General features: G+C 47.3%; 1 protein-coding gene across 1 annotated transcript; it reads left to right on the top strand.

Moving 5' to 3' along the window:
* The first annotated feature begins 13,159 nt into the window (after positions 1-13,159).
* LOC148219628 (serine/threonine-protein kinase PAK 3-like) lies at positions 13,160-26,204 on the top strand. Its single transcript, XM_088156433.1, has 14 exons — positions 13,160-13,235; positions 14,667-14,755; positions 17,686-17,820; positions 18,093-18,425; positions 18,717-18,884; positions 19,195-19,360; positions 19,659-19,722; positions 20,412-20,460; positions 21,228-21,340; positions 21,994-22,111; positions 22,805-22,904; positions 23,357-23,553; positions 24,583-24,720; positions 26,112-26,204. The coding sequence occupies exons 1-14, from the start codon at positions 13,160-13,162 to the stop codon at positions 26,202-26,204; spliced, it is 1,839 nt and encodes a 612-aa protein (XP_088012559.1).
* The last annotated feature ends 300 nt before the right edge of the window (positions 26,205-26,504 follow it).

Here is a 26,504-nt window from a genome sequence, read left to right as displayed (position 1 = left end):
CAAAAGGTTCTCATCCCTTTCTTCATCTAATTGTTTTTGCAAAATTTTGACTAAGTTTTGTCAAGAATCTATGGTTGTGCTTTCCTCACTTCTTCACTTAGAGCGAGTTTCTATAGCAGCTACAAGACAAGCTCCCAAAACTGAGCAGAGTATGGTTTCATTTTTGCCCAGTTTGAACTTCTTCACATTTTCTAGATTTAACCAATTTTTGTTCACTCATTCCTCCCCACCTTGGGATGGTCTGGCGCTATATTTAGCTAGTAAAGCATAAAATGCAGCTTTATCTGTTGCACTGGAATTTTCAGTCATTTTATGAAGAGATAAGTAAAAACCACAACGGGGAGGTCTATGGCTTAAGTTTCACACACAGAGCTTTTGCCGTGTGCCCCCCTTGGCTTCCCTGTGCGGGTGAAGAGACCAAACTACTTGGGAGGCACTCCTTAGGTACAAAATATTGGGTTGTCTCTCCGCTACACCAAGTAGAAAATTTTCACACAAAACCACCAAACAACAACAAAGTCGCACCTTTTGCACCAGGAGATCCTTTGTGAAATTCTGATGACAGAGCCCTCAAGCGAGTGTGGGGATGCTTTACATCGAGGTGTCTGCAGTTTGCAGGAAATCTGAATTTGCCCCCCTTGCTTCCTAGACAGGCTCATCCCTTTCAAGATGGCCAGCTAGGTGTGGCTGAGGCAATATATCCTTCCCATACTACAGACTGCACACAACCTTGCATCCCTTCTGTCCGCCAGAAAATCCTGTCCTTGACACCAATTTAATGCCACGATCTGCTGTTAATACAGGCGGGGGTCGTGATGGTTCGTGTGATCTCAGAGGTGCAAAAAGACCTTGCACAGGCCTTCCATCCCTGTGGGTACATGGTCTTGGATAGAAAAAAAAAAAGAAATACCATTTTTTGTTTCCAACTTTTATATGTTTTCCGTTTTTGATCAACGTGCCTTGAGATGTCAAAAGGTCCCTTTCTTTCCACAAGTCCCATGTGCATGTACCACTCCAAAGGTGTATTTTGAATCACTTCAAATGTTAACTCATTTTCCTTTACTCAATTCTAAAGCTTGAATGACTGAAATTAATTCTACTTTCTGGGCAGAAACATCAGAGAGGAGTGCCCCCAGTTCGACTCTCACAGGTTGTGGAGTCACTGTGTATCCAGAGAGCTGGACAGGAAGGTTGAGGGCATGGTCCTGTGCCAGACCAGCTGTTCGTGCTGCTCGCTCTGCCTGTGGCATCTGCTGTGCTGCAGGTGTGCAGCTGGAGCAGGATTCCCTGTGGGAAGAGGTACCACTGCTGACATGGCCCTCGCACTCCAGGGGCCCATGGCTGTGCCCCCCAGCACAGAGGTGTCACCCACAGTGGGGCACACGGGGAAAGGGAAGGGCATTAGAAGGAAGAGAAACCAGTGTGCAGGGAGTGTGTGAGGGAAATAACAATTGATTTCCTTCTCCTTGAATAAAGAGTTCCGGGAGCCCTGCTAGAGCTGCTGGTGGATTGGCCTCTTGTGGGGCTGGGGAGAGCCCTGGGGCTGGGGTCCCTCCTCCTTTTGGGGCACCAGATCCACCCAGGCAAGTGCCCCCTGTTCCAGCTAGGAGCAGAGGTGCTGTGCCTTCTGCCCTGGGCACAGGGACCTGCCACTGTCACCACCTCTTGCCACAGGTCCTCCTGATGCTGGCGCTGCCCTGCAGGGATGGGCACAGGTGGGGAGTGGCTGTGAAGCCCAGGCAGGGGGTTTAACACTGACTGCTCTCGATGAGTTGTCTGAAGTGACAGTTTTCCTTTTTCTGCCAACCAAGGCTGTCAATGTTTCTGTGTTTGTATTAATCTCTTTAATGATTTAACACAGGTGATGCACATCAAGTCACTTGAAATTTTGGCTTCAACTTACAATGATATTTTGAATATAAGAATGTCCATTTGAGGGAGGAGCAGAAAGCATTTGCACCATGCTATTGTTATGGGTAAAATTTAGTTAGTGTGTTACAAGTCAAGGTTGTTAATTTTCTAAGTGAAGTGTTGAAGAAGTTAATTGTGTTTCAAGTTAGTTGAAATGTTACAGTAAGTTAAAGTAATGTTTGTTAAAAGTTTAAAGGGGTCCAGGATGGCGTGGGGGTTGTTCCTGAGGGGAGTGGTAACATCTCGAGAGTGAGGCCAGCGCAGTGACATCAGTGCCATGAGATGAGATTGGCAGAAGGAGCGGTCCAGTCACTTGACGCCCCGAGAGAATGGTTGGACAGGAATGAACCGTGATAAGGACCAATAAAAGCCCCCAAACCGGACCAATTATCACGGGGATCCAAACCCCACCAATCCTGGACCCAAGGCGGGGGTACAAAAGGGGCTGTCAGACTCCTGCTGGTCGCTCTCCTGAGGAGTTCGTTCCGAGGGAGTGCTCGGTGTGTCGGGGGTTCCACACATTTGTTTGTTTTCCGGCTTGCTGCGAGGTGACTCGAGCTTATCTCGGGTCCTCCGTTTTCTACAGCTCATTTGAATAAACGAGTGCTGACTTTTGGCTAAAAGTTCTGGCCTCGTTCATTACACTATTATGGTTTTATTTTTCAACACACAGATCCTCTCATTTCCCCTTCTTTAGCTTTAAGCTTTAAAGTCAACCATCTGCTTTGGAGTGTAAATGCAACTCAAATGAAACTGTTTCTGCTATTCTACTTAACTTTCTTGATGAGCTGAAAATATTCAGTTGTAATTTGCTTTATAGAATTCTTTGTCACTCTGGGAAAAGACCATAGGAATTTCTCCCACCACAGATTTTAAAATATTTTAAAATATTATTATAAAGACTATTTGGCAATATTTAAGTTTTGCTTTCTGTGTAACTTTATAAAGTCTGTACTTTAAAACAAGTGTTACCTAGCAGGCTTTCAGTTCAATTACAGCAGTTGCTGTTCAGCAGGCTAATTTTCCTGTAGGACTAGAGAAGGAAAGTAATCACTTAGGAAATGGAGTTTCCCACATTGTTGCAGTGTAGGAATGGCATTCCCCAGTTTAGTGCTCACACTGAAATACCTCAGACCATGTGCCATTCCCTGACTTCCCCATGACTTTCCCTGTGGCAGGATGGAGAGGAGAGCACAAAGAGATAAAGATCATGGGTTGAAGATGAGAGCAATTTACTAGAAACAGCAGTGAAATAAGAACAGAAACGGTAATAACAACACTAAAGCAGAGCGTACGAGGTGAACAAGTCACACGTGATGGTTCACCAGACGGTTCTTGGCACACTCCACATCTTACAGCACACCGGCCAAGGAAAAACAAATCCCTTCCACTTCCCCCTGCCACCTAGGGGGTGGTATCTAATTACCCCAAGGTTCTGGTCGTGCTCTGCCTGGCTGCTGCAAAAATTGCCCCAGTCCTGGCCGGATCCAGGGCAGAGGATCTACCCTGGGGGTCCTGGCTCTTGCTCTGGGTGAGAGATCCCCATGGCATCTGCCCCAGCAAAAGGAACTTCAGGACAACCTCTCACTTATTGACGTTCCCCCCTCTGCCCCCGCCCCAGCTCCCTTTTTGCCTCCTGAAAACTTTGAACAGAAGTAGCACTTAAGTACAATTCTGGACATACTGAACTGGCAGGAAAGCGACTCGCATGTCGCTCTTGGCACGAGTGCAGCATGGACAAAGTTTTGGAGGGGCCTGGGTCTCAAGGCATTCTCTCATGCAATAGGGGCCCTGTTTCTAAGAGGCACGACCAACAGCGGAGCAGTCTAGCGTGGAGAACAGGGGCACATCCCGAGCCAGGGAAACTCTGGGGCAGCAGAGAGACGCAGACACCGGGCGGACACCAAGCGACAGCAGCTGCTGGCGCAGAGGCACGGCGGGGACATGCACACTCGGGTGTGAGCTTGCTAGGCTTTACTGGCAGAGCCAGGCCTGTGTCATAGCTGGCGCTCTCCGGGCTCTGGCTGTCTGGGTCGAGCCCCGGACTCAGCTCAGAGGTAGCGGCGGCGGCGGCTGCGGTGCCGGCGATCCCCGCGGCGGCGGGACATGGCCCGGCGCCTCCTCCGCACGCCCCGGAGCCGGGAGCGCCTGCGGCTCCTGCTCCGGCTCCTGCTCCTGCTCCGGCGTCCTCTCCGACCGTGACAGGGCATGATGGTTTCGGGTGAGTGCTGGCTGTGTGCCTGCCCTGCTTTTTTATACCGGTGCTGGGGCGGAGCACATAGTGACAGAGCCAACACTAGCCATGAGGTCACAATGGGCTGTGCAGTGCATACGCATTCTGTTTCTCAGAAATCATTAAATATGCATAAATTGCTTGAGTCTGCACAGTTGGTCTCTGGCGGTCTAGTTCGGGATCTTTAGAGACCCTGAGTGGTGGCTGAGCTTTTGGACTTTAGTTGACCTTTCATTGTGGTCTTCCATACAGTAGTCATTTTCATCTTGGTTATCTGAGCTGCACAATACGTTCTCGAACAAACTGCACTGCTCTGGCTGATTTGGGAGCTAGGTGGTTTCAGAGCTCTTAGTGTTCCACTGATCTGTTCCACTAACTGCTTCCTCCTAAGCTATTTGCAACAATCCCCCACTTAGAGACTTTGAAGATTTATCTTGGAAGTCTCACTTCTAAAGCTCATTTTCTTATCTATGATAATCATGTTTGTTAGTATAAATATTTGCAAAACATCTAATGAATGCCTTGAACTATTACACACACACACAAAAAAAGGAACCATAGCAATTCCAACACAGGTTATAAATATATAAATAATTCTTTAAGCCTTTAGTGGACTGGTAGCTGTGAGGAAAGCCAGTCCCAGCAAGAGTGGGGACTTTTAGTCTTCTCCCGTTCTTAATTGCTTTTTTGAATTGATGGTATTCCAGATTACTGCATATCAAGTCCATCAGCATTCTTGTAACAAATCCAGCAATTTGTAACCTTCACGGTTTCCACAAGCTTGATTTTCAAATTTACTAAGTTCTTCCACAGCTTACCCTTCATGACTTATCTTTATTTTATGGTATTTCTTCTAAATAATTCTACACAACATGAAAGAGGTCATAGTTTCATGCTTTAACAAGTTTAAGCCTCAAATTCTCAGCTGAGTCTATTTTCTCCTCTAGTTCCTCATGTGTTGGGGCTGGCTTCCCTTGGGGAACTTGTATCAATGCACTGATCTCATCCCCATTTGTTGCTGCAGGAATACTCAGGAGTACTTGAATTGCTCCTTCTCACTTTAAGTGCCTTGTTGCTCTGCTTTCTGACATAGACGCAGTTCCCAGGTTGATGAGGATGTACCTGAGCACCCAAAGTCATCAGGGATGCTCACACCACAAAGCTGTGCAAAGATGAGAGCACTTTTTCCCAAAGATGAGAGAACTTTTCCCAGAGATGATACACACAGACTTTAATTATCATTTCCTATTACAAGATTATCTCCAGAACGGATTGTAGCTTGGGAAGGTCTTCCACAGACCATTTCATATGGACTTCTTTTTTCTTTAGAAGCCACTTGAATTCTGATCCTCAGGAGTGCAAGGGCAAGCCCTTGTGGCCATATCCCAGTGGTTTGTCTTTTTAGACTCTGATTTGTTCTCTCAACTTGCTGCTGGGGTAAGACCTCCATGGGCTAAGTCGGTCCCATGTAACTGGGAGTGTTTTCCATTGATTTTGTCCAATTTCAGCTATGAAATGACAATCTCCACCTGATGACATTCTGAGCTGTGTGTATACAGTGGCAATGTAAGCTAACCATGACTATTAAGGATCCTGTGGTTTTTACACTCACCACAAAACCACAAATGGAAAGCAGAGAGAGATTCCCAAGATCCTCCGTGTTCCTACCTCTTTCAGCTGATTTTTCCTTATGGCAACTCTTTTTATTATCATAATTCTTCAGCATTTCTTTGAAAAGATAGCTTTGAGTTTCTCCGTGGAGAGCTTCCTGAATGCCTTTCAAAGGAGCCAAAGAGCAATTCACAAGTGCAGAACTCCTTCCAATCCAATCCTGTCATTTTAATGAGGAGCACTCTGCTTTGTATGCAGGTTATTGGAGCCTTGGTGCCAGTAACCTCTATAGAATGGAATTGGCTTTCTTTCCGACAAGAGTGCAGAAACTCTGCCAAGCTTTGGGCCTCTGGATTCAGACTTTAATGAGCCCTGTGATAAATGTGGCTCGTGCTAACTAAATTGTAAATATATTAGCAAAATTATACTCAAATCAATAGAAAATAATCGTTACAAAGCAAAAAGGAGATGAGTGAGACAAAGCAGATGCAATCCTCAAGATGTTAGAAGGGAGTCGTAGAATGATGTAGGTTTGACAAGCAGCATTTAGAAATAGAAAGATTCGACCATGAAATGGGCCAAAATGGGATGATTCCAGGCATGGGACTTAATTAAAATCTTAGTATGGAAAACATCTCCTCAGTTACGTAGTGCACATGCGCTACCTGCGGGTCACACCTCGGTCATTGATGAAGACGACGAGCCTTCATCGGAAATAAGACCCTCAACGGGATGAGAGACCCCCTAACTACTAGTAGAGCATGTGCAACACAACATAGTGACGTAGACTTTAGGAACAGAAACTAGGAGGAGCTTTACAAAAAATTCTGTATTAATATGTATTAGCATATAGTATAAAAGTGGGATTTTTGGCCTTGATTGTTGGGTACATGAGAGAGGGCGAGCCTCTCCTCATACCCCCGGACAGGGGAGGGCCCCTCTCCAGTTGGTTTTGCTTAAGCTTTATGCAAACCTCAATTATACTAAATTACTCACTGGCAATTTTGTACATTCTCAAATATATGTATCTACTATACTTGGATTGTATTCATTTATATGCAATTGTTACTGTTAAAAAAATTGCTGCTAAATTTAATCTTGTCTGATAAATTGGACAAATAGAACGTCATTCATAACAGCCCTGTGATGAGCAAATATCCTGGCTTGACTTTATGATGCTCGTATCCCCAATTGTTTGTTCTGTTTGGGTTGTATATTAAGTTCTGCAGCTTTAAGATTGGTTCCAAGACTAAAGGTGGAGAAAAGAGCTGCAGAGTTTGTTACCAGAGACTGCACTTGCTTCCCCACATTCCTACACACAGACTGTGCTGTCTGCAGTGGACAGCAGGAGAGAGCTCTCCTTTGCTTTTATTTAGCCTTTGACTAGCTGTAGCAGAGAAGTTCCATGGACTACGTTTTTTTCTTTTTCTTGGAATTCTTGGAACCTGCTCTGGAATGAAAACCCAGAGGAGCAGTGGGAGCTGGCACCTGTGTCACACCAGGCCTGGCCTGGGCCGTGGCATTTCCCAGGGATGGAGGGACTGAGAACAGCCTGAGTGAGCCGAGCTGCAACCCACGGAAGGGACTCTTCTGAATTTGTCATCTCGTCAGAGCAGCAAGAGGTTCTGTGGTTCATTATTGTTCATTTTGTGTGCTGGGGAGTGTGGCTTTGACCCTTTGAGTCTTCACCCTTTCCTCCGGACTAGCTCAGATGTTAGGGCGAAGACTTCCAGATCCGCCACATGAACGTGAATAAAAGATAACAAAAGAGGCTCTTTCCCCCGGGGAGGTTGCAGGGGTTTATTTCTTGTGGTTCCCCAGGAGCGACATGAGAGAAAAAAGGAAAGAGAGAAAAAGAGAGGGAAAGAGAGGGTGAAAGAGGGAGAGAAAGAGGGAAAGAGAGTGAGGTCAGGGGGCACAGGTCTTTTCTAGGGTCTGAAAGGGGGGTGTGAAGAAATTGGATCTCGGCCAGCCAGGTATGGCCAGGAGGGGAGAGGGACCAGACCACAGGACATTGCAGGGGTCACGGAATCGACCATTTCCAATACATCTAGGGAGATGCAACAGGGGAGTGCTTTGCCTATTACATAGAAAGCTTTTTTCTGCTTCTCTCCAAGGAAATCTTTTCCCGAACCACTTGGGAGAGAGGCTGCTGGAGTCTGTTTCCCAGAGGGACCCCATTCAGAGACCCCAAATTTGCCTTAAACCAGGACAGCAAGAAGCAGAGGATTGACCAGCAGCCCTGTCAAGTCCATCCAGCAGCTGCTTCCTTGTTTCTGCCTTCCAGATGCCATTCCACTTCCATCCCTGTCTCCAAGTGTCAGCTCCATTTCGCCCTGCACCTGTGAGGTGCCACAAAAAGAGAAATGATGGAGTTCTAGAATCCCAGCACCTGCCATGGTGCAGAAGTAGACCCAAAAGTCCAAGAGGAAGTAAAAAGGACTGGAGAGGCTGAAGCAGTAGTTGGATGCTGATGAAGGTATTATCGTGCTGTGTTTCTTAGGTCCTGTGTGGATAACAATGGTGGAATGATTTGATTATTAAGAGAAGCCTGTGCCTGAATTAAGGTGCAAGCAAGCCCATATACCAGAGTCAATAGTACAGACGTTATTTAGCAGTAAATGTGAACTTGGGAGATAGAAAGAAATAGGAGGAGATGGGCGGGGTGAGGGGAAGAGCTGAGATGAGCCCCGAGGTGGGTTGGGCCCAGACGGGCCCTCCCTTCCTGCAGTGCAGTTGCACAGGGGCAGCTGCAGCACTGCTGCTGCATCCCCCCCTCGTCTTTGCAGGGCAGGAGGGGACAGAGAAGTGTGTGTGTGTGTGTGTGTGTGTGTGTGTGTGTGTGGTATCAAAGGCTGGGAATTGGTGCCAGCTCCTGTCAGAGCAGTGATGTTGGCAAGGGCAGTCAGGCCTCCTGCAGCCCTTGGGCTCTGGGGCAGCTGTGGCCTTTGGAGCAGGCGCGGCAGGGCCCTGGCTCACATTGGATACAGCCAGGGATGCTCCGTGGCAAGGCTGAGGGCAAGTCTGGCCCTGCAGGGCAGCAGCTGAGTGAGGCCTGTGCTGGGGCTCTTGCTAGGAAATGCCACTGGGCACAAGCCACTAGTCCAGGCTATTTCTTCTCTGGCACCACCCAGAATGTTGGAAGACATCTGTAGTTTTCTTTTCAGAGCACACCAGCACACCAGTCAGGTACATCTGGCCTGGGATGCATCCCTGGCACAAGTTGTTGTCTGTCTTGGTACTGAATTTCAGCTGGTTAAAGATTTCCTACTTGCAGCAATTAATCTCAGGATGCTTTGAAGGATTTATTCCCATGTGGATGGAGTTTTTGTCCTCCAAAAGAATCAGATGTTCCATCCTGGAGGAGCAGAAGCATTGGTGTGTCAATGTTGGGAAGTGGTGTCTATTATTCTCATTGACACTTCATCTTGGATTTGTATCAAGAGCTTTGTAAACCTCACTTGTATCTATTTGAGGGAGAAGGGAATTGAGAATTTTTTTCTCCCATTGGTAGCTTTGAGCATTGATGAGTTTTGCCCTCCTTAGGAGCTGATGTGGTTTAGCTTTTTGCAGTTGTAGTTTCAGACTTTATAGAGTTTGTTTGTATGGCTGTATTACAAATGTCACCCTGTTTGAGGTGTCTATAAACAAAGAGTAAGGTGAGATTTGTCCCAAGCAGGTTCTTAGAGCATGTGCTCCTTCTATTCCCTATGAGAGGCTTAATTGCAGATCTTGGGTGATGCTGGGAGTTGGGGATTTGTTTTTGCAAACCTCCCAGAAGAGTGGTGGCTCACAGAGAAGAAAATCTCTAGAGTCAAACTGAGGTAATTTTTAGTGTTTTGCCTAGGTTTGCATTTTATGGTGGCAGTAAAACATTCTTCATCTACCTTTTTCTTGAAGATGCTGCTTCATCGAATCCTAGCAGATTATCAGCAGTTACAAGTATGTGTGACACCAGACCTGCAGGGCCATGGTTACTGCTGAGTTTGGCTCAAGGCTTTTTTAAAGTGAAGGACACCAGATTCAAAATTCTGCAGAGATGTTTGCATGCCGTAATTTTCTTTTGCTTTCTCCTTCACAGGGTAGCCCCAGTTACTCTGAAATGAAGAGCAGGTGCCAATACCTCCACAAAAAGCTGTCCCATATTTAGAACCAGACATCTGAATTTGACAAGCAGAAAGTAGAGTCCTATCACCAGACTTAGGCTTCAGCCTGATTAAATCTCTGAACTTTGGATTTTTATCTCAAATTTGAGATTAGGTTTCTAGGATTATGTATGTTAGTATTAAACAGTAGGTTATATTAGAATTGAGCAGATTATTTGTTAAAAATGTAGGATTAGATCAAAGAAGATTAGCAAATTTTGGAAATTTAAAGAAGTTAGTATTGAACTTGAACAATAAAGAAATTTCCCTACTGATAACTCTTTCTCTCATCGGGGCTTATCTCGTATTTGGAGGGGCTTTCTTTTGATCAATTCTTTTCTTCAAGACTTAGGTTTCTCCACTGAAATAGACTTTATCAGAAGAGGGTGCAAGCCCAATATCTCTACGAGGAAGTTGTGCACATTTTAAAAAAATAGTGTGGCAAATTGAAATATTTTATGATAAGTATAGAGGTGTTTACTGAACTTTCTTGTTAATTTAAACTCTTTGCCTTATGCTGTCAACAGCGTAGAAGTTTGGACAACCTGCTCCCAAATGCCCTTGTTTTGGAGGGTTACAGAGGAATGCATATGGGCTGCTCCAAGATGTCAGCTGAAGCATTTCCTAGGACTGCTTGTAGATCTTGGTTTCACCTTGTCAGAGAGCCAAGGAATATCTAAGTATTTGCAAGTGTTTCATAAAACACATTTACAAGTATTGGAGACAAGATACTTTAATGGGTTTTACAGAAAAATTGGGAGAATGTGTCCATATAGAAAGTCTGGCAGTTTTGTAGTTTTCTCAGAGGTAATCTGTTCCAATCAGTCTTTGCACAGTGACATAGATGGTGATCCCTACACAGACCTATGGGGTCCCAGAAGTTTGATGTCTAATCCTTTTCCTCAGCTTCCTTCCGTTTATTTATTCAGCTGACAGGGTAGAGGTGTGGCCAGCACTGCCATAACCATCTTCTGGGGAAGGATATGAAATTGACTGAGGGAGGACAATATTTAGGAACAATCAAAGGGGCTGTGAATGCTCCGTTTTTCCTTGGAGAGTATCTTGGAACTTCCTCAATTGTCTCCATGCCAAAAATGTTGAAGAAATCTTGGAGCGTTTTGTGATCAACTACCTGTAACATGATCTAGGCCTACTTCCATCCTGGTGCCACTCATCATTTCAGTGAAGAGGAGAAAGGAGGAGAGAAGACTGTGATAATCACGTCAAGATCATTTAGTCCACAACCAGCTTAGAGTAGAATTACTGAAAAGGATAGTAGAGTAGGAATATAGACTAGGATTGAAAAGAAATAAAATCTCTGAAACCTCAATTCATTTGGAAGATTCCCCTCCTTCTGAGCCTGTGAGAAAGTTCAACATTTCTTTCTGAATTGTCAGTTGTTTCTTCATGGTGCAAAGTGACATTTCTGGCTTCTTTGGGATGCTTTGTAAGTGGGGAAAGCTCTTCTTCATTCATCCTCTCCAGACCACCCTGCCTTTGGAATTTGGCCCACTGGCCCGTTTTTGCCCAGCTGTGTGACTTCTATTTGAGGGAAGAAGGGCAATGGAATTTGGAGGCAGAAGCAAAGGATGAGTGGGGCAGCCAAGACATCCAATATGGATGCAGGCCTTCAGCTGTGACTCAAGAGCATTTGCGTTCCTGCCACTTGGATTTGCATCCCTAAGTGCAATCTCTTTGGCTGGAGGAGAGCTTGGCTCAACTGAGAAAGCAGAAAGATCAGTGAGGCTGCTCTGAAAGGTCTCCAGGATGTGGTGCAGAGCTGTCAGTGACTGTGAGGGGAGAGTGAGCCCAGCCTTGCCCAGGGTGGAGCCCCAGCAGAGCCCTGGCAGAGCCCGGAGCAGCCTGAGCCTGGGCAGAGGCAGGCTGGAAGGAGGCCCTTGGAGCTGCAAGAGGCAGCAGCCCGGCCCTGGGTGCCTCCTCCTGGCACCGGGCGAATCCTCTGCTCTCAGAGCCAAGCTGGCAGCTGGCTGGGCCCCAGGGGAAGCGCAGCCGTGCTGGGCACAGCACAGACTGGTGGCATTGGCCCCCTGGAGTGTGGCCAGCAGGAGAGAAAGGCAAAGAGCAGCCCAGGGCTGGTGCCCTGGCTGAGCATTGCCCCTCTTGGGCCGGCTGCCCTGTAACTCCTGGGCAAGGTCAGCAGTGTGTGCAGCACTCTGGGCACAGGGGCAGGGAGCCGGGCTGCTCCGCAGGCTCCAGCACAGGGCAGCGTCCTTCAGGCACGGCACTTGTGCCAGGGGAACCGAGGCCAGCGGGAGGCAGGGACAGCTTGTCAGGTCACAGCTGCAGGAGACAGTGCCTCACACAGCCCTGCGAGGAAGCAATCCTGGACTTGTGCACGGAGCCACAGCAAAGGTGTGAAATGCAGAGTGCTTTGCAGAAATATTCAGGGGCACCAGGCCAGCCTGCTTTGTGCTCTCTGCAGCACAGCAAAGACTGTGCAATGCAGCTCTGAGCTGCTGGGAGAGAGGGAATATGGGGATGTGCCTGAGGGTTGGGCTTGAATAGTCAACTGATTTGGAAAGGAGCAGGAGGGTTTTGGCAGGCAATTTGTGTTCTCTCAGTGTGTTCTCAGTGCTTAATCCTGTATTAGCCATTTCAGTGATTATTGTATGCAAGTGGCTGTCTTTGCCTTGAGAATAAGAGAGTGGTCCTGTTAAGAAGGTAGCTGGAATGCATGTCCAATATATGTGCAAATCTGTGGAGAACTTTGCTAGGATTTATTTCAGCTCTTATGCCAACAGTGCCTTCTCTCCTAGTTCTGTCCAATGCTTATGGAAATTTTATTGGTCTGGTTTCCTTTTCTTTGGTCCCATCTGAGTGCTGAGTTGGGGTACAGGCTGTAGGTGCTTGGGACACTCTTGGAATTACTCTTGGATCCCTTGAACAACAGGGTTTGGCCCACCAGGGGAGTTTGTGCTACTTTGTGACAGAGGAGAACTTCCCAGGCTATTTTATGTTTGATGTAAGGAAGGTTGGGCTGCTTTGCATAAATTCAGAGCCCAATGCAGAACGTTTGCTTTGTGATGTCAGGGCATGGTTGCCACGTTGTAGTGGTGACATCAGAAGGTTGCCTTGGGGCACGGAAGGCCTCAGTGTCAGAGCAGCTCTTGGGCTTGCTCAGTGCAGGAGCATCCTCCTGCTTGAGGCGTCTGTCAGTGGGCAGCTGCACAGTGACAGGAGCCTTGTTTTTTCTTGCATTGCAGCACAGTCTGCAAACTTGCACAGCAGTGCTACAGTCATGGAGCAACTCGCTGCTGCAGTTTGCACTGTTTATGGCATTGGTTATTCCGGCTATTACCTGACACACCTGGCACGTAAGTAGAGATTTCCCTTGAGTGTAACCTAACCTGGTTTTTGTATATCTTCCTGCTCTTTCTTAGTAATTGAGTTGATTTTGAAACAGAAAGAGCATTGGGATGCCACTGCTTTGGGAAAGCTCCTGTCAACACATTCCGCTAAAAACAGGGTTTTTGTAGCCAGGGGTCTGTGGGCAGCATTTGTACGGGAACCTACAGGGGTTGAATTCCCTCCACGGGAGAGTCTGTGGCAGCAGAGTCTGACATTTCCTCACTTTGCTGGATCAAGCGGGACAACTTTGAAAATGCAAACTGGGAGGCCTTCTCAGAAAGCCTTCTAAAATTTCTGCAGCTCTTCCAAGAATTCAGAGAAAGCTTCTTTATTCTAAATTTTGTCGTGAAAGGATTTGCCTGCCTAACTTGACCCTTTCTGAAGTGTTAAAATAGTGATTCCCTTTACAATGAAGTGCAAACTGCAAAGCAATGAATGTCTGCTCCCGAACCCGGGAGCTGCTGCTGTGCTGTTTCACTGCCACTGGAACTTCCACAGTTCAGAGGGATCTTGGGGAAGCTTGTCTGGGCAAGTCTTTCCAGCAAGTTAATGAGAATTAGTGCATGGAACCAATTTAAAAAAACATTGTCTGAAGGAGAGGATAAAAAAGGCTGCTTTATGTGTCGGACAGAAAAGGAGCATTGAGTGTTAAAGAACTGTTTTCATTATAGTGATCCAATTTGTATGAATTTGCTGGCAAAACAGGCCAAAGCGGTCACAGCCAAGAATATTGTCCTGTTCTCTTGCTGGCAGTGCACAAGAGCTGTGTCTCCTGGTCCCCTGTAGTGAAACAGAAAATGCTCTGTATTAGGGTTGCCTTGTTTTGTGGGATTGATCAGCCCAGGCAGTTGTCTCAAGGAATCTGTTTCATTTTCCCTGCCCACTACAGGTCACCTGAGACGTGTATTCAGAGGTGCCCAATGGGAGGTGAGTGAGAAAGGAACATTTGATGTTGCTGTTGTGTAAGAAACGAGGAGAAAGCAGTGAGCTTGGCCTGTGGCAGTAGAGGGTGGAGGGCCAGCTGGGTGGGCTGTAAAAAAATCCATTTCCATGTCTGAAGCAGCAATAGCAAAGGCATTACTGGCTATTTCCTAATTTTCCATGTCACAGCTTTAAAGAACTGAAAGCTCAGTTTTCAGAGAGGCTGTTGCTTGCTGATAGTAACCAGGGTGGAATATTGAATTCAGAGCCATATGCAGTTCTGTTGAACCAGCCCATCTGAATTTAGTCAGAGTGAACTTAGAATTGCACTGCGATGACAGTTGATGATTTTGCCTTTGTAGATCAGGTTGTAGAGCTGCACAGAATTAAGGATATAAATGATAGGTAATGGCCTGTCCCTCATGCTTCTCTCTCTCCACAGAACCCTGAGCCAAGAGCAGACTCTCCTCTGGCTCCCTCTGCTCCTGGAGATGAGGCCAAAGACGAGCAAAACGACCACAAACCTACAAGTGTGGTCACAGCAGAAGCTGAATATTGCGAGCCGGTGAGTGCCAGTTGTGGCTGCTGCTGTCTTTAGTGCAAGACAGAGCTGCAAGCTTCTGTCCAGCCAGGACCTGCCTTTGGTGGCTCAGGTTGCTGAGTGCTGCAGTCCTGTGGGGAGTTAGGAATTGCCCTGCAAAGCAGTGAGAGCTGGAGAATGGGCTTTGCTGTGTCGTCTTTAGGCCCCAGCTTGCTGGGATTCTGCTAGGGGCCGGCGTGAAGCATGAAGGCTCCCCAGCCCCAGAGGAGGGAGCATGTCCAAGGCACTGAGCTCAGCCACCTTGGATACGTAGGGGACACGGCGGTCTGGAGAGACCTGTGCCACTCCACAGGGTGGCCGAGGAGCAAGAGGCACAGAAATGCTTGATCTGACCTCACAGGCTCTTTGGGGTGCTTTGTCGCCACGAGCTTCTTGGCTCTGCTTATGTGGCAGTATTTCAGAGACACATTGTGGAGTGGCAGGTGGCAGTCAGAGATTTGGTGCCTTTATTGCCAGGTTGCTCTTTTGCCTCTTCAGGCAGAGTGGTCAGTAGCAGAGTGCAGTGTGAGCTGGCTTATTTTAGAGAAGCTGCAAAGAGATGATTGTGTGTCCATGGATCCTTATGGGCCTGCACATGTCCCGTGTGGCAAAAGACAAAAACTGCATAGTTGTGGACCCATTGCTGGGGCAAAAACCAGAGGCTACATGCGTCTGTTGATACTTTCTATTGTGTGGTCTATTCTGTTCTTGATAACTGCATATGAAAATGCCATTGGTGCCTGCAGAGGGGGAAGAGTTGAAAGACTTGGACTAGTGTCCTGTGTTGCTAAGAAGAGGAGAGGTATCTTGGAATTCCGGATGCTGCATCTGAAGTCAAATATGGAAGGTGGACAAAAGGAGGCACGAGTGCCTGTCAAGAGCAGCTGAAGATGCGGCAGCGTGTGCCCAGGTGGCCAAGAAGGCCAAGGCCGTGCTGGCCTGTGTCAGCACTAGAGGGGCAGCAGGAGCAGGGCAGTGAGCTGTGGCCTGTGCTGGGCAGGGCTGCAGCGGCAGCTGGAGTGCTGTGTCCACATGTGGGCAGCTGTGAAGCAGAAAGAGCTTGAGGGGCTGGAGCGTGTGCGCAGAAGGGCATGGGAGCTGGGGAGGGGTGGGAGCACAAGGCCAGTGAGGAGGTGCTGAGGGAGCTACAGCCTGGGGAAAGGGAGACTCATGAGGGACCTTCTAGGCACACTTCCATGAATGCCTAGGTGACAGTGCTCCCCACAAGGGCCGTTTCTGTGCCAAGGATCCCCACAGTGCATCCAGATGCTTTAGATGCTGGAGTAGGTGACAATTTGATCATTGGGTTTGTTGTTGGTCTGCTAGAAGGTGAAGACCTGTTTATTTTCTTCCTCTAGCAAGCAAAGGTGCTTTTGCTCAAGATTTCCTGCACAAGAAGATGTAGTTTGGGGCAGGGACGTTGGAGCACAAGGAGATTTTCTGATGCCAGGCCAGCCAGTTTGATCTTGCACATCACTTTCATGTTACCACCACTCTTATCTTTTGGCAGCCTTGGGGATCAGCAATTGTCCAATAATACAATCAGGACTAGATTTGGGAATTTAGCAGGAAATCAAAACCTTGAATTCTGGTTGCTTCTCAGAGATCAAATGAGCTGGGAGGGGCTGGGCTTAATTTCTGATTACAGCCACTTTGGCACCATCAGTGTGCTTGTTACAAAGAGAAGAACTTGCCCTAACACAGATGCAGAAAGAGTGCAGTTCCCAGTGCAGTTCTTTGGGTTTGATCTCATTCCATAATGACCTACATGCTCCAGATTCCCCAGGAGTTTGGTTTATTGATGCAACAGGCGAGCAAGTTCAGGATTGCTGCTGATGGGGGCATTGGTTGCATTGGTGTTGATGTGTGTCATAACAGAAATTATAGTAAGAGAAATTACATAAATGAGATCTATCTATCTGTCTAGCTATCAATCTACCTATGTAATATTTCCATAATTGATTCTTCCTGGCTCTGGTCAGAGGCAGTTGGAGTTGCAAATCTCCCCTACAGGCATCCCTTCAGGGGGAGAAGAGCAGAGACATGTTAACTGATCCCGAGCAGGCAGAGATGTTTCCCCTCCAGAAATGGTTGGTTTTTTCCCCTCAGAGTTGTTTTCCTCCTCCAGCCTCTTCTACCCTGAAGCCCCCAGTTTATTCTTTAAATTCTCCCTGTCCTGGTGACATGGAACAATTCCATGCTTCAGGTGATGTTTGGTGACTCTTGTCATACATGCAGTACATGACACATGATTTTCTTCAATGACATCCCTAAGGGTGTCTAAGTTCATTTGTTGATGGGGCCTTAAGAAGGTCTCTGTTACTGCTGGTCTGAATTCTCAGTTGACAAGAGAGGAAGAATAAACACCTTGATCCTCCTCCATATACTGAGGTGGCTGTGGAAGCTCTCTGACCTCCATCAGAGGATCTGTGCATGCATCCTTCTCTCCTGATTGAGCAGGATTTCTAACAAGAGAGTAGATGTCAGAAAGGCAGGAATGGTGGTGCAGGCCTGAAGAGAACATGAACTCCAGAAGTGTCTGTCACAAGGAGTGAGCCCACACTGGAAGCCACCTGCAGAGCCAGGATGGAGCTGTGGGACAGGGCTGGGTGTCTGTCACCATGGAAAGACAAAGGGGACAGAGCAGAAGTGGAGGGAGGCCCTCAGCAGAGCCTTGAGAAATGCCACACCTTCCCTGTCAGCTGCCTGAGAGGCTGTTGGAGCTTCAGTCCCAGATGGACCCTGACTGTACTGCCAGTGTCACTTTGGAATCTGTGCCTCCCCATGGGCAGAGAATGAGCCAGGGGAGCAGCAGCACAGTGCTTTGGGAACGTGTGAGCCCATCAGTCTCAGAGACTTGGCCCACAAATGTTGTATGGGAAGTTGAAACCCATCTCCTCTTGCTTTCTGTGCAGGCCCTTCTGGAGCAAGAGCATGAGCAGATTGCTTTATCAGAGGTGCCAGGGCAGACTCAGGGAGAGCTGTGCCCAGCCCGAGAGCAGGAAGAGCAGCTCAGGCAGCAGGTGGAAGAGCTAGAGGAGAATGTCCAGGTAAGCCTGGCTCAAGCAGGTGACAGAGTGAAGGGCAGGAACAGGGACATAAAACAGAGCTCTTGGGACTGAGGAGGCCAGGAGTGCCACAGGCACTGGAAGCACAGAGCCTTGTAATCTGCAGAGATCAGGGATGGGAGGGTTACAATGGAAGCAGAGGTGGTATGAAAACAGAAAGAAGTGGCGGAATGAATTTGATTTTGAGGCTGAAAGAGGAAAAAGCTGAGCCTGGTGACAGCTCCCTGTGATTTGCTCTGCATTTGTGTGTACAGAACATCAAGATAGAGCCACAAGGAGAGCTGCCCAAACCTCAGATTGCCACCATGGCAGTAAAGAGGAGGAACAAGGAGGACAAGAGAAGCATCCAGGAGGAGATGAATCTCCATCAGCAGAGAGACAATCAACAAAACCCGGTGAGTGCAAGAGTGGCAGACCCTCCATTCAAGAAATATTTCTCTTGCTTTTTACGGAACCTCAAGGATCAGCTGCACACAGAGCTGCAGGAAACTGAGGCTAGGATGAAGGCAAGAGTGAAGAGGCTGGAGGAAGAAACAAAAATGATCAGAGAGAAACATAATCCCATGCTTGAGGCTGTACAAAATCAAGTGAGTGAAACAGCAATAGCCAGTGCAGTCACCAAACTGGTGGTTTCTGCCCTTCTTGCCTTTCCACTGTAGAGTAGCAGGGGGTGGGGTGATGCCTCTGGGTGCAATCCTTCTGTAGGGTTACTGTGTTCCTTGTTCTTGAGGTATTTTTACAGTGGGACATGGTGACCCAGATGGAGGATTGAAACAAGCTGTCTGTAGCCCTGTTCTCTCCCTTTCCTCACAGTTGATGACTCTTGGCTGACAGGGACAAGCTGTAGTCTCTGACTGCTTTGTTCTGTTTAACTTGAGGTGGAAGTGTTGACATCTCACCTGCCAGCCTGCAAAGACTTCCAGCAAAGGACTGGAAACAAAAAGCCCCGTGGTCGGTGTGAGGCACAGGAGCTGTCCCAGCCGGAGATGCTGCAGGTTGGGCACGTCCCAAAGATGGTGGAGGAAAAGAGATCTCAGTGGAAGGAGGTAGAACATTTGAAGAAGTGTGTCTGCAGCCATTAGAGGGGAAAGGAATCCATAGGGAGGAAGTGGAATGATCATTGTGGCAGTTATCCTTCAGAAAACATGAAAATGGAACATGAATCTGGCCATGAACTTGAGTAAAACCAGCCTTTGGTTTTGACCCATCCAGTTGGAGAAGTGGACATGCAAATAATCCATTTTAAGAGCCATGCATGTGGCTGAAAACATCTTCCTGAGGGCTTGCATTTGAAAAGGGATCTCGAAGTAATCTCTGCCAGCCACCGTTCTGAGATAAACTCATTACTTGTCTCAGATCTACACAGGCTCTGTTACTGAACCTGCTGCAGCAGCAGCGTTGTCTAAAGGAGCCTTTGTTCCCCAGCCTGAGAAGTGGAGCCTGGGCAGACTGTTCATCTCCAGCACTGACACAGCTGCTGCTCAGCGACAGGAGACTGAGGAGAAGTACCTGCAGCTACTGAGTACGTCCTGTGTATTTGAGGGACAGTGTGTTGTGTGCATGTGTCAGCATAGCTGTACCAAATATTCCTCCTGAGCCTGGTGTCACAGGGACATTTAGGAATCCTTATAGGAACTGCTGTGAAAAAATCGCTCTCTGTGCTGGCCATCTGTGCTGCAGAGCTGTCTGTCTGGTTGTTGTTTTTGTTACCCAGCCAAGCACAAAGGGTTCAGAGACCCACACAGGGGGCTGCCTTTTTGATCTTCTGGAAGTTGGGATCTCTGCTTTCAAGTGAGTATATTGCATTTTGTTTCCCTCAGGGAAAATAGTGACCATGGAAAATCCTGTGACAAAATACACTGAACTGGAAAATATTGGCAGCGGGTGAGTCCAACCACAGTTACTTTTACATAAACATGGGCCAGGTGATTTGCTGGTAGAATGTCTATCAAGTGTGAAGTCAAGCAAGCTGCAAACATATTCAGACACTGAGGTTAGATTGTCCCATCTCTCATTACTGGTCAGACTTTGTGAACGTGGTCAGAAGGCAATGCCAAAGACATCTCCATGCTGGCAAGGTCTTGCCAGCAACAAGGAACAGGACCTGGAAGATCTCCTTGTCTCTCAAGTGTGGGACAGCTCTGTGCTAATTTCCTTAGCATTTTTGAATACCTCCAAATCCTAGAGCCACACTAATGAAAGGAGAAGGATCTTGCTTGCCTGAAATAGCAACCTACCTCCTATGAAAGCTGTGAGATAACTGTTCCCAGGAACAGTTCTTTCCAAGAGTTTGCTGAATGAAATACTCCATGGTCAGGATAAGAACAGCACAGTTTAGAAATTGAAGCTCGAGATTAGATAATAAGCTCTCTTTTTGAGCTGAGGCAGTAAATCCCAACACTCCAGGAGCTGGCTCAGTGCCTCCACACCTGAGAGGAAAACGTATCGGTTGTCTTCTGGTATTCCCATCCCACATCCTGCAGGTTTTAGGCACTGACAGGACTGATCGCCTGCTTGGCTTTCACTCCAAATTCTAAATGGCTTCTCCTTTCTTTGCTTTGTTTTGTTTCTAGGACTTTTGGAGAGGTTTGCAGGGCATTCGACAAGACCAGAGGAAGAGAGGTGAATGTCAACAGCCCCTGCAGACTCTGCAGCCCTTGAGGGCTTTCCCCTCTGGTGTGAGCTGTGGCTGGAGCTTTGGGTAGAGCTGTGCAGCAAAGGCACAAGAAGCACAGACTGGTGCCAGCCTGGAAATTGCCTTTGGGACAGTCTTTGTCCTTCTCAGCTGCCAGAAGGAAGGCGAGGAGGGCAGCGGTTCCTTTCAGAGAGGGACGCGCTCACTCGCTCTCAATTGCTAAAACAAAGGTGGTGCCTTAGAGCATCTCCCTGCTCTTTGGGGCTACAGCTTCAGAGCTGTATTCTCATTTCTGGCTGCCAGCAAATGCATCTGAATGTTCCTGGTAGCTCCTTAGCCCCCTGCAGTGCTGCACTTGGGAACTGCGTGTAGGGAGACATGTGTGAGGTGTCCCTGAAAACCTCAAGCCCAGCTTAGAGCCCAGGATGTATCCAGAGAGTACCAAGGCACAGATTACTTCTGAATCCCAGACAGAGCAGCAGAGAGTGTGGGCAGAGCTTTGTTACTGTGTGGTCAGACATCTTTGTTACCAAATGGACAAGGCAAAACATCAATGGCCATGTGTCCTGTAACTGGCCCCCAAGGGAGCAGAGAAATGGGCTGTTGAAATGTCAGTTCCTAATTACTCCAATGTCTAATCACAAGGCACTTTGGCTCAGCTCAGCTGTGTCATTGCAAAATCACTCACTCGATGTGTGCTCTGTGGTTTTGTGCCACCAGCTTCTGAAGTTACTGATTTTCAATGTCATTTTAGGTGGCCATAAAGAAAATAAATCTTCAAGGAATGACAAGTAAAGAAATAACCATCAATGAACTCATGGTCATGAAGAAGAATAGGAATCCCAACCTGGTCAACTATTTAGACAGGTGAGTTGTTGTGCTTTTGTCCCATGACTGTTTGTTTACATACTGCAAACACGCAGGATAAAAACCCACATTTGTCCCTGGCAGAAAATAGAGCTGTTAATTATTAGTACATTATTATTGTTCTGCTCATCCTCAATGGATGGGAAGAGAGTGCATCTTGTCTGAATGAGTCTTCCGTGGCACATGTAGTGTGAAAATTGTTCAAAACCTGGATCAACCATATCTTACTAAGTCAATAGACAATAAATTCACTGCCTTCATGTTGTTGTGGGGCTTGATTTACTTCAAGTACCTTCTTGCATGCAGGTAAACTAACAAGGATTTCACTTGGATTGTGTCCACTCTTTTCCATTGCTGTGCATGCCACGGACACGGTGCTTTTTTTCCAGAAACACACAGTGTGACAGGGTTTTTATCTGTTACTAAAGCAGATTTTTTGCTTGATGGCCATCTAACACATCTATTTATCGCAGATGTGTCATTCTCCTTGAGTCTGCACAGGTTGGAAACACTGCACAGCCTAGAGGGAATGTCTATTCCTTTCATTGTGTCCTCATCACAAAGAGACCCGGGAACAACAAGGACGCTTGTCTTTTCCAAACAGCAACACAGCCATGCACGTTCATATCCACAGCCTTGTTTCCTTCTTTCAGCTACCTTGTGGATAAGCAATTCTGGCTGGTGATGGAGTACATGGATGGAGGCACTCTGAGAGATGCCATCAGCAAGATGTACCTGTCTGAGGATGAAATGGCAGCTGTCAGTCGGGAGGTCAGAGATCCCACCTGTGCTTCCGAGGGCTTGGTCAGGATAGTTTGGGAAACTGGGGCTCAGAACTGCAGAGATTTCATGTGCCAAGCTTTGTTTCTGTGTTGCTGGTATGCTATGGGGAAGTAAAAGCATCTCAAGTGAACTGTGTGCCAGTGCCCCAGAAATCACTGTCCTCTATTCCTGTACTCTGATCTCCTGCTTTTGTATTCTCTCTATGTCTCTTGTATTTGTATTTGCTGTTCTCCACCCTGCCTCTCTAAATGTTTACCTCGAGCCTGTCTGCACTGCATTCTTAATCTGTAAAAACAAAGGTGGTGGTGGCAGGATTTGAAACAAACAGCAAAGAAAAAAGAGAGACTCATTTCTCACAGTCCTCAGCTGAAGAGGATAGTAGTGCACCCAAAATGCTCTTGAATTCTGAGCACATCCACTGCAGCAGCAGTCATTCTGGCTGGTTTGCAGGGCACAGTCTACAACAGCAGTTTCTGTTGCTCTTCCAAAAGCTGACATGCCTTTCCTTAGAAAGGTTCTGCTCTGCTGGTGTTGGAGCAGCAAGCTCTTCCTCTCACTGGCACTGTGTTCTGCCATTACTCCCCATTCCCTGGAAAGGGAATAATTTAGAGCTGTTTCCTTTCTTGTATGATGACCTCACATGACTAGTGTTTGCCCTCCCGTTTCTGTTTTTCTTCCCAGTGCCTGCAAGGACTGGATTTTCTTCATGTAAATGACGTGATCCATCAAAATGTGAAGAGCAGCAACATCCTTCTGAGAACCGATGGCTCTGTTAAGCTGGGTCAGTATATTCTTGGTAAGGGGCAGAGTTCTAGGGATGTGGGGTGTGGGGCTGCTTTGAGTGACTGCCAGCTCCCCAAAAATGCTGCTGGTGGGAGTGCAGGGGCCCCTGCTTTGAGCTGAAGGCACAGCTACAACATGCACAGAGGTATGATAGGGAAGCACAAGCAGTCAAGAGTGGTATTGGTCTGTGTGTGTCCCTTCCAGAGGGAGGGAGATACAATGTAAACCTTCAGGGGAATAAAGGCCACTGCTCTGAGCAGCGTTTAAAATCCTGGGTTTTCTTGGAAGTGGCCAATTCCCTACTACCTTGTCTAAAGCCCCCAGGAAACTGAGCATGGCCAGTTCTCCAGGAGATTCATCAACAGCTCATTCTTAGAGTGAGAGTGGGGAATTCTTTGGCTTGGTTTCCTAATTAGAGCTGGCTTTCATGGTGTGTTGTTTTGTCCACAGCTGATTTTGGCCTCTTTGCTCAGTTCACCCCTGAGCAGAGTAGACAGAACTCAGTGGCTGGCGCTTCTGGGTGGATGGCACCTGAAGTTGTGATGGGGCAGCCATATGGCCCCAAAGTGGATATTTGGTCTCTTGGAATCGTGGGCATTGAAATGGTGGAAGGAGAAGTGCCTCACTGGAACCAAACTCCTGTCTGGGTGAGGTGCAAATACTTACTGATCCCACTGTCTTTCTCACCTGTCCCATGTTCTGTGTGCCACTGGACAAAATCCCATTGCCATCTGCTGGCACCACTTCAACCAAGGTCCTTTCTAAAAATATCCCTGCAGCTCATCAGTATCTGCTGTACTTTTGGTGACCTCAGAAGGGAAGTGGCAGGTAACCATTTCAGCAACGTGCCATTTGGGCCTCCAGCCATGCCTGACATTTCTCATTTGCTTTTTGAACACTGTTGGAACTGTGTTACTGAAGGAAGTGAATTTTTCAGTGAAATGTTTAGATATGTTTTAAATATCCTTAAATTGGAGGTTGAATCTTCCTAGATTAAATTTTATAGAAAAATAGAGGAAAAAGAATAAAGGAAAAAAAAAAGAAAAAGAAAAAGAAAAAGAAAAAGAAAAAGAAAAAGAAAAAGAAAAAGAAAAAGAAAAAGAAAAAGAAAAAGAAAAAGAAAAAGAAAAAGAAAAAGAAAAAGAAAAAGAGAAAAGGAAAACGGAAAAGGAAAAGGAAAAAGGAAAAACAAAAACCACCAAAGCAAAACAAACAATTCTGCTAGCTTTCTCCTTTTTTTAACCAAGAAGTGGACAACAAGCTTGATGAGTTTTGTTTTATGGCAGCTCTGCTTAAGGGACCAACAAGCACTGCAGAGATGCCCTTCCTGTAATTACCTTTGGAAATTGTAGAGTTAGTTCATATAGTCAAGTCCCTCTACCAAAATGCCTGTTAAGCTCATGTGAATCCTCAGGGAACCAAATGTGCTTTTGCTGATGTAGTTTTCACAACTAGGTCAGTCAATGAGATCAGCTGCCACGGTGAGATCCCCTGCATGTTGGAAAAGCTGTGGCTGCTTTGGGCTTTCAGTGTTTTGTTGGTACAGCAAAGTCATCTCAGCCTCTCTGCCAGGGCAGAAACTGCCAGTGCAGAGTGCAGGTTAAACAATGGCATCTGGGAGAGCAGTGACAGATGTGAAAGGAGCAGGCTGAGCCTCGTGTTTCCTTTTTCTCCAGCCTCAACTCCTGATAGCCACAGGAGGGAGACCAAAGCTGCAGCAGCCCAACCTCTTCTCGCCTTTGCTGCGGGACTTCCTGAGCTGCTGCCTGCAGACAGACGAGGCTCGGCGCTGGTCTGCCAAGGAGCTCCTGCAGGTAAAATGCAAAGGGGCTGCAGGTGAAAGAGTGTCCGTGGGATGGGCTCCTCCTCCACTGGAGGCCAAGGCATCAGATCAGGCCCCTCCTCCTCACCTCCAATCTTGTGCTTTTCAAATGAAAATGGTGAGGAATCCTAGACTGGGCTGGGCTGGTAGGGAGGTGCAAAGGTCATCTGGTCCAAGTGGCCTGCAATGAGCAGGGACATCTTGAAGGAGATCAGGTTGCTCAGAGCCCTGTCCCACCTGATCTGGGATGGTTCCAGGCATGGGCAACTACCAGCTCTCAAGGCAATTTTTGCCCATGTTGCACTATGCTCCCAGTAAACAAGTTCTTCCTTAGACCTACTCTGACTCAATCCCCTTTTTGGTTAAAAATATTAGCCCACATCCTACTGTAACTGGGCATATTAAAAAAGGTGTCCCACACTCCCTCAGAAGCCCCCACTGAAGTTCTGGCAAGTGTCAATAAAGTCTCCCTGGGGCCTATTCTTCCCCAGGCTGAATAACTCCAGGTCTCTCAGTTTGTCCTCAGAGGAGAGGTGCTCTGTTCTCTGACGGTTTCTGTCGCCCTGTTTTGTAATTTGGTGGTGTGGACAGTTTTATCTAATGGCAAAAGAATTGTAGTAGAGCAATTCTGGATCCAGAGGTGTGAAATGTTGATAGAAGAACCCAAGGAAGCCAGTCCTGGCTGAGCACTCAGAGATTTGGCTGTGGGAAGGAGGGGCTGTGGCAGGCTCACTGCGAGCCTCTGAGGAGCCCTGGTTTGTGCCCCCACCCCACTCTCAGAGGTTTCTGCCACACAAACAGGGACAGCTGAGAGGGACTTGTCCCAGCCCCATCTGCTGCCTGGCATGGTCAAGCAGACAGGACCTGCCCCAGGGTTACTGCCAGCTTGTGTGGCAGAGAGGGAACTGCAGGACCCAGTGCCACTCGGCTGTCCCTGCTGGCAAGGAAGGAAGGAAGGTGCCATCCAGCACAGGAGGGGCAGGGCATGGAAAGGTAGACACTGCTGTGTCCCCCTGTGGAAATTAGCGTGATGCCTGTCTTTCAAAGAGAGGCACCTATGTGAGCCTTTGGAGTTTCCTGATAGGAAGAAACTCCAAGGATAGAAAGCACCATTTCCAGAGCCCTGGCAGGACAAAGTCCCCAGCAAGATGAAGACACCAGAATAAAGAGATGAGTGGGATTCTGGGCCAGGTTTGTCTGTGATGGCAAGGTCCTGCACATGAAGGTTGAGGTGCAGATGGCCCTGTTGGTTCTCTTTCTGCATCTTTCTGTGAACCAGAGCAATCCTGATTGAGCCTGTGAGGCACTGAGCTTGGAAATCTTGATTCATTGTTTTTTGTTGCTGATGTTTTTATTTTGTTGTTTTTATTTTCCGGTGGGCAGCATCCATTTGTAGCATCAGTCGAGCCTACTTCCTGCCTGGTGCCACTGATCGTTTCCATGAAGAAGAGGATGATGGAGAAACAACTGCCATAATTACATCTGGACCATGTGCTCCACCACCAGTTTAAAATTGTAGAGTAGGATTGCAGAGTAGGATTGCAGAGTAGGATTGAAGAGTAGTATTGAAGAGTAGAATTGAAGAGTAGAATTGAAGAGTAGGATTGAAGAGTAGGATTGAAGAGTAGAATTGAAGAGTAGGATTGAAGAGTAGGATTGAAGAGTAGAATTGAAGAGTAGAATTGAAGAGTAGAATTGAAGAGTAGGATTGCAGAGTAGGATTGAAGACTAGGATTGAAGAGTAGGATTGCAGAGTAGGATTGAAGAGTAGAATTG

Source organism: Sturnus vulgaris, chromosome Z (assembly GCF_052056855.1).
Source record: "Sturnus vulgaris isolate bStuVul1 chromosome Z, bStuVul1.hap1, whole genome shotgun sequence".
Lineage (NCBI taxonomy): Eukaryota > Metazoa > Chordata > Aves > Passeriformes > Sturnidae > Sturnus > Sturnus vulgaris.
Note: the sequence above shows the minus strand (reverse complement) of the source record. Positions and strands in the feature narration are given on the sequence as shown.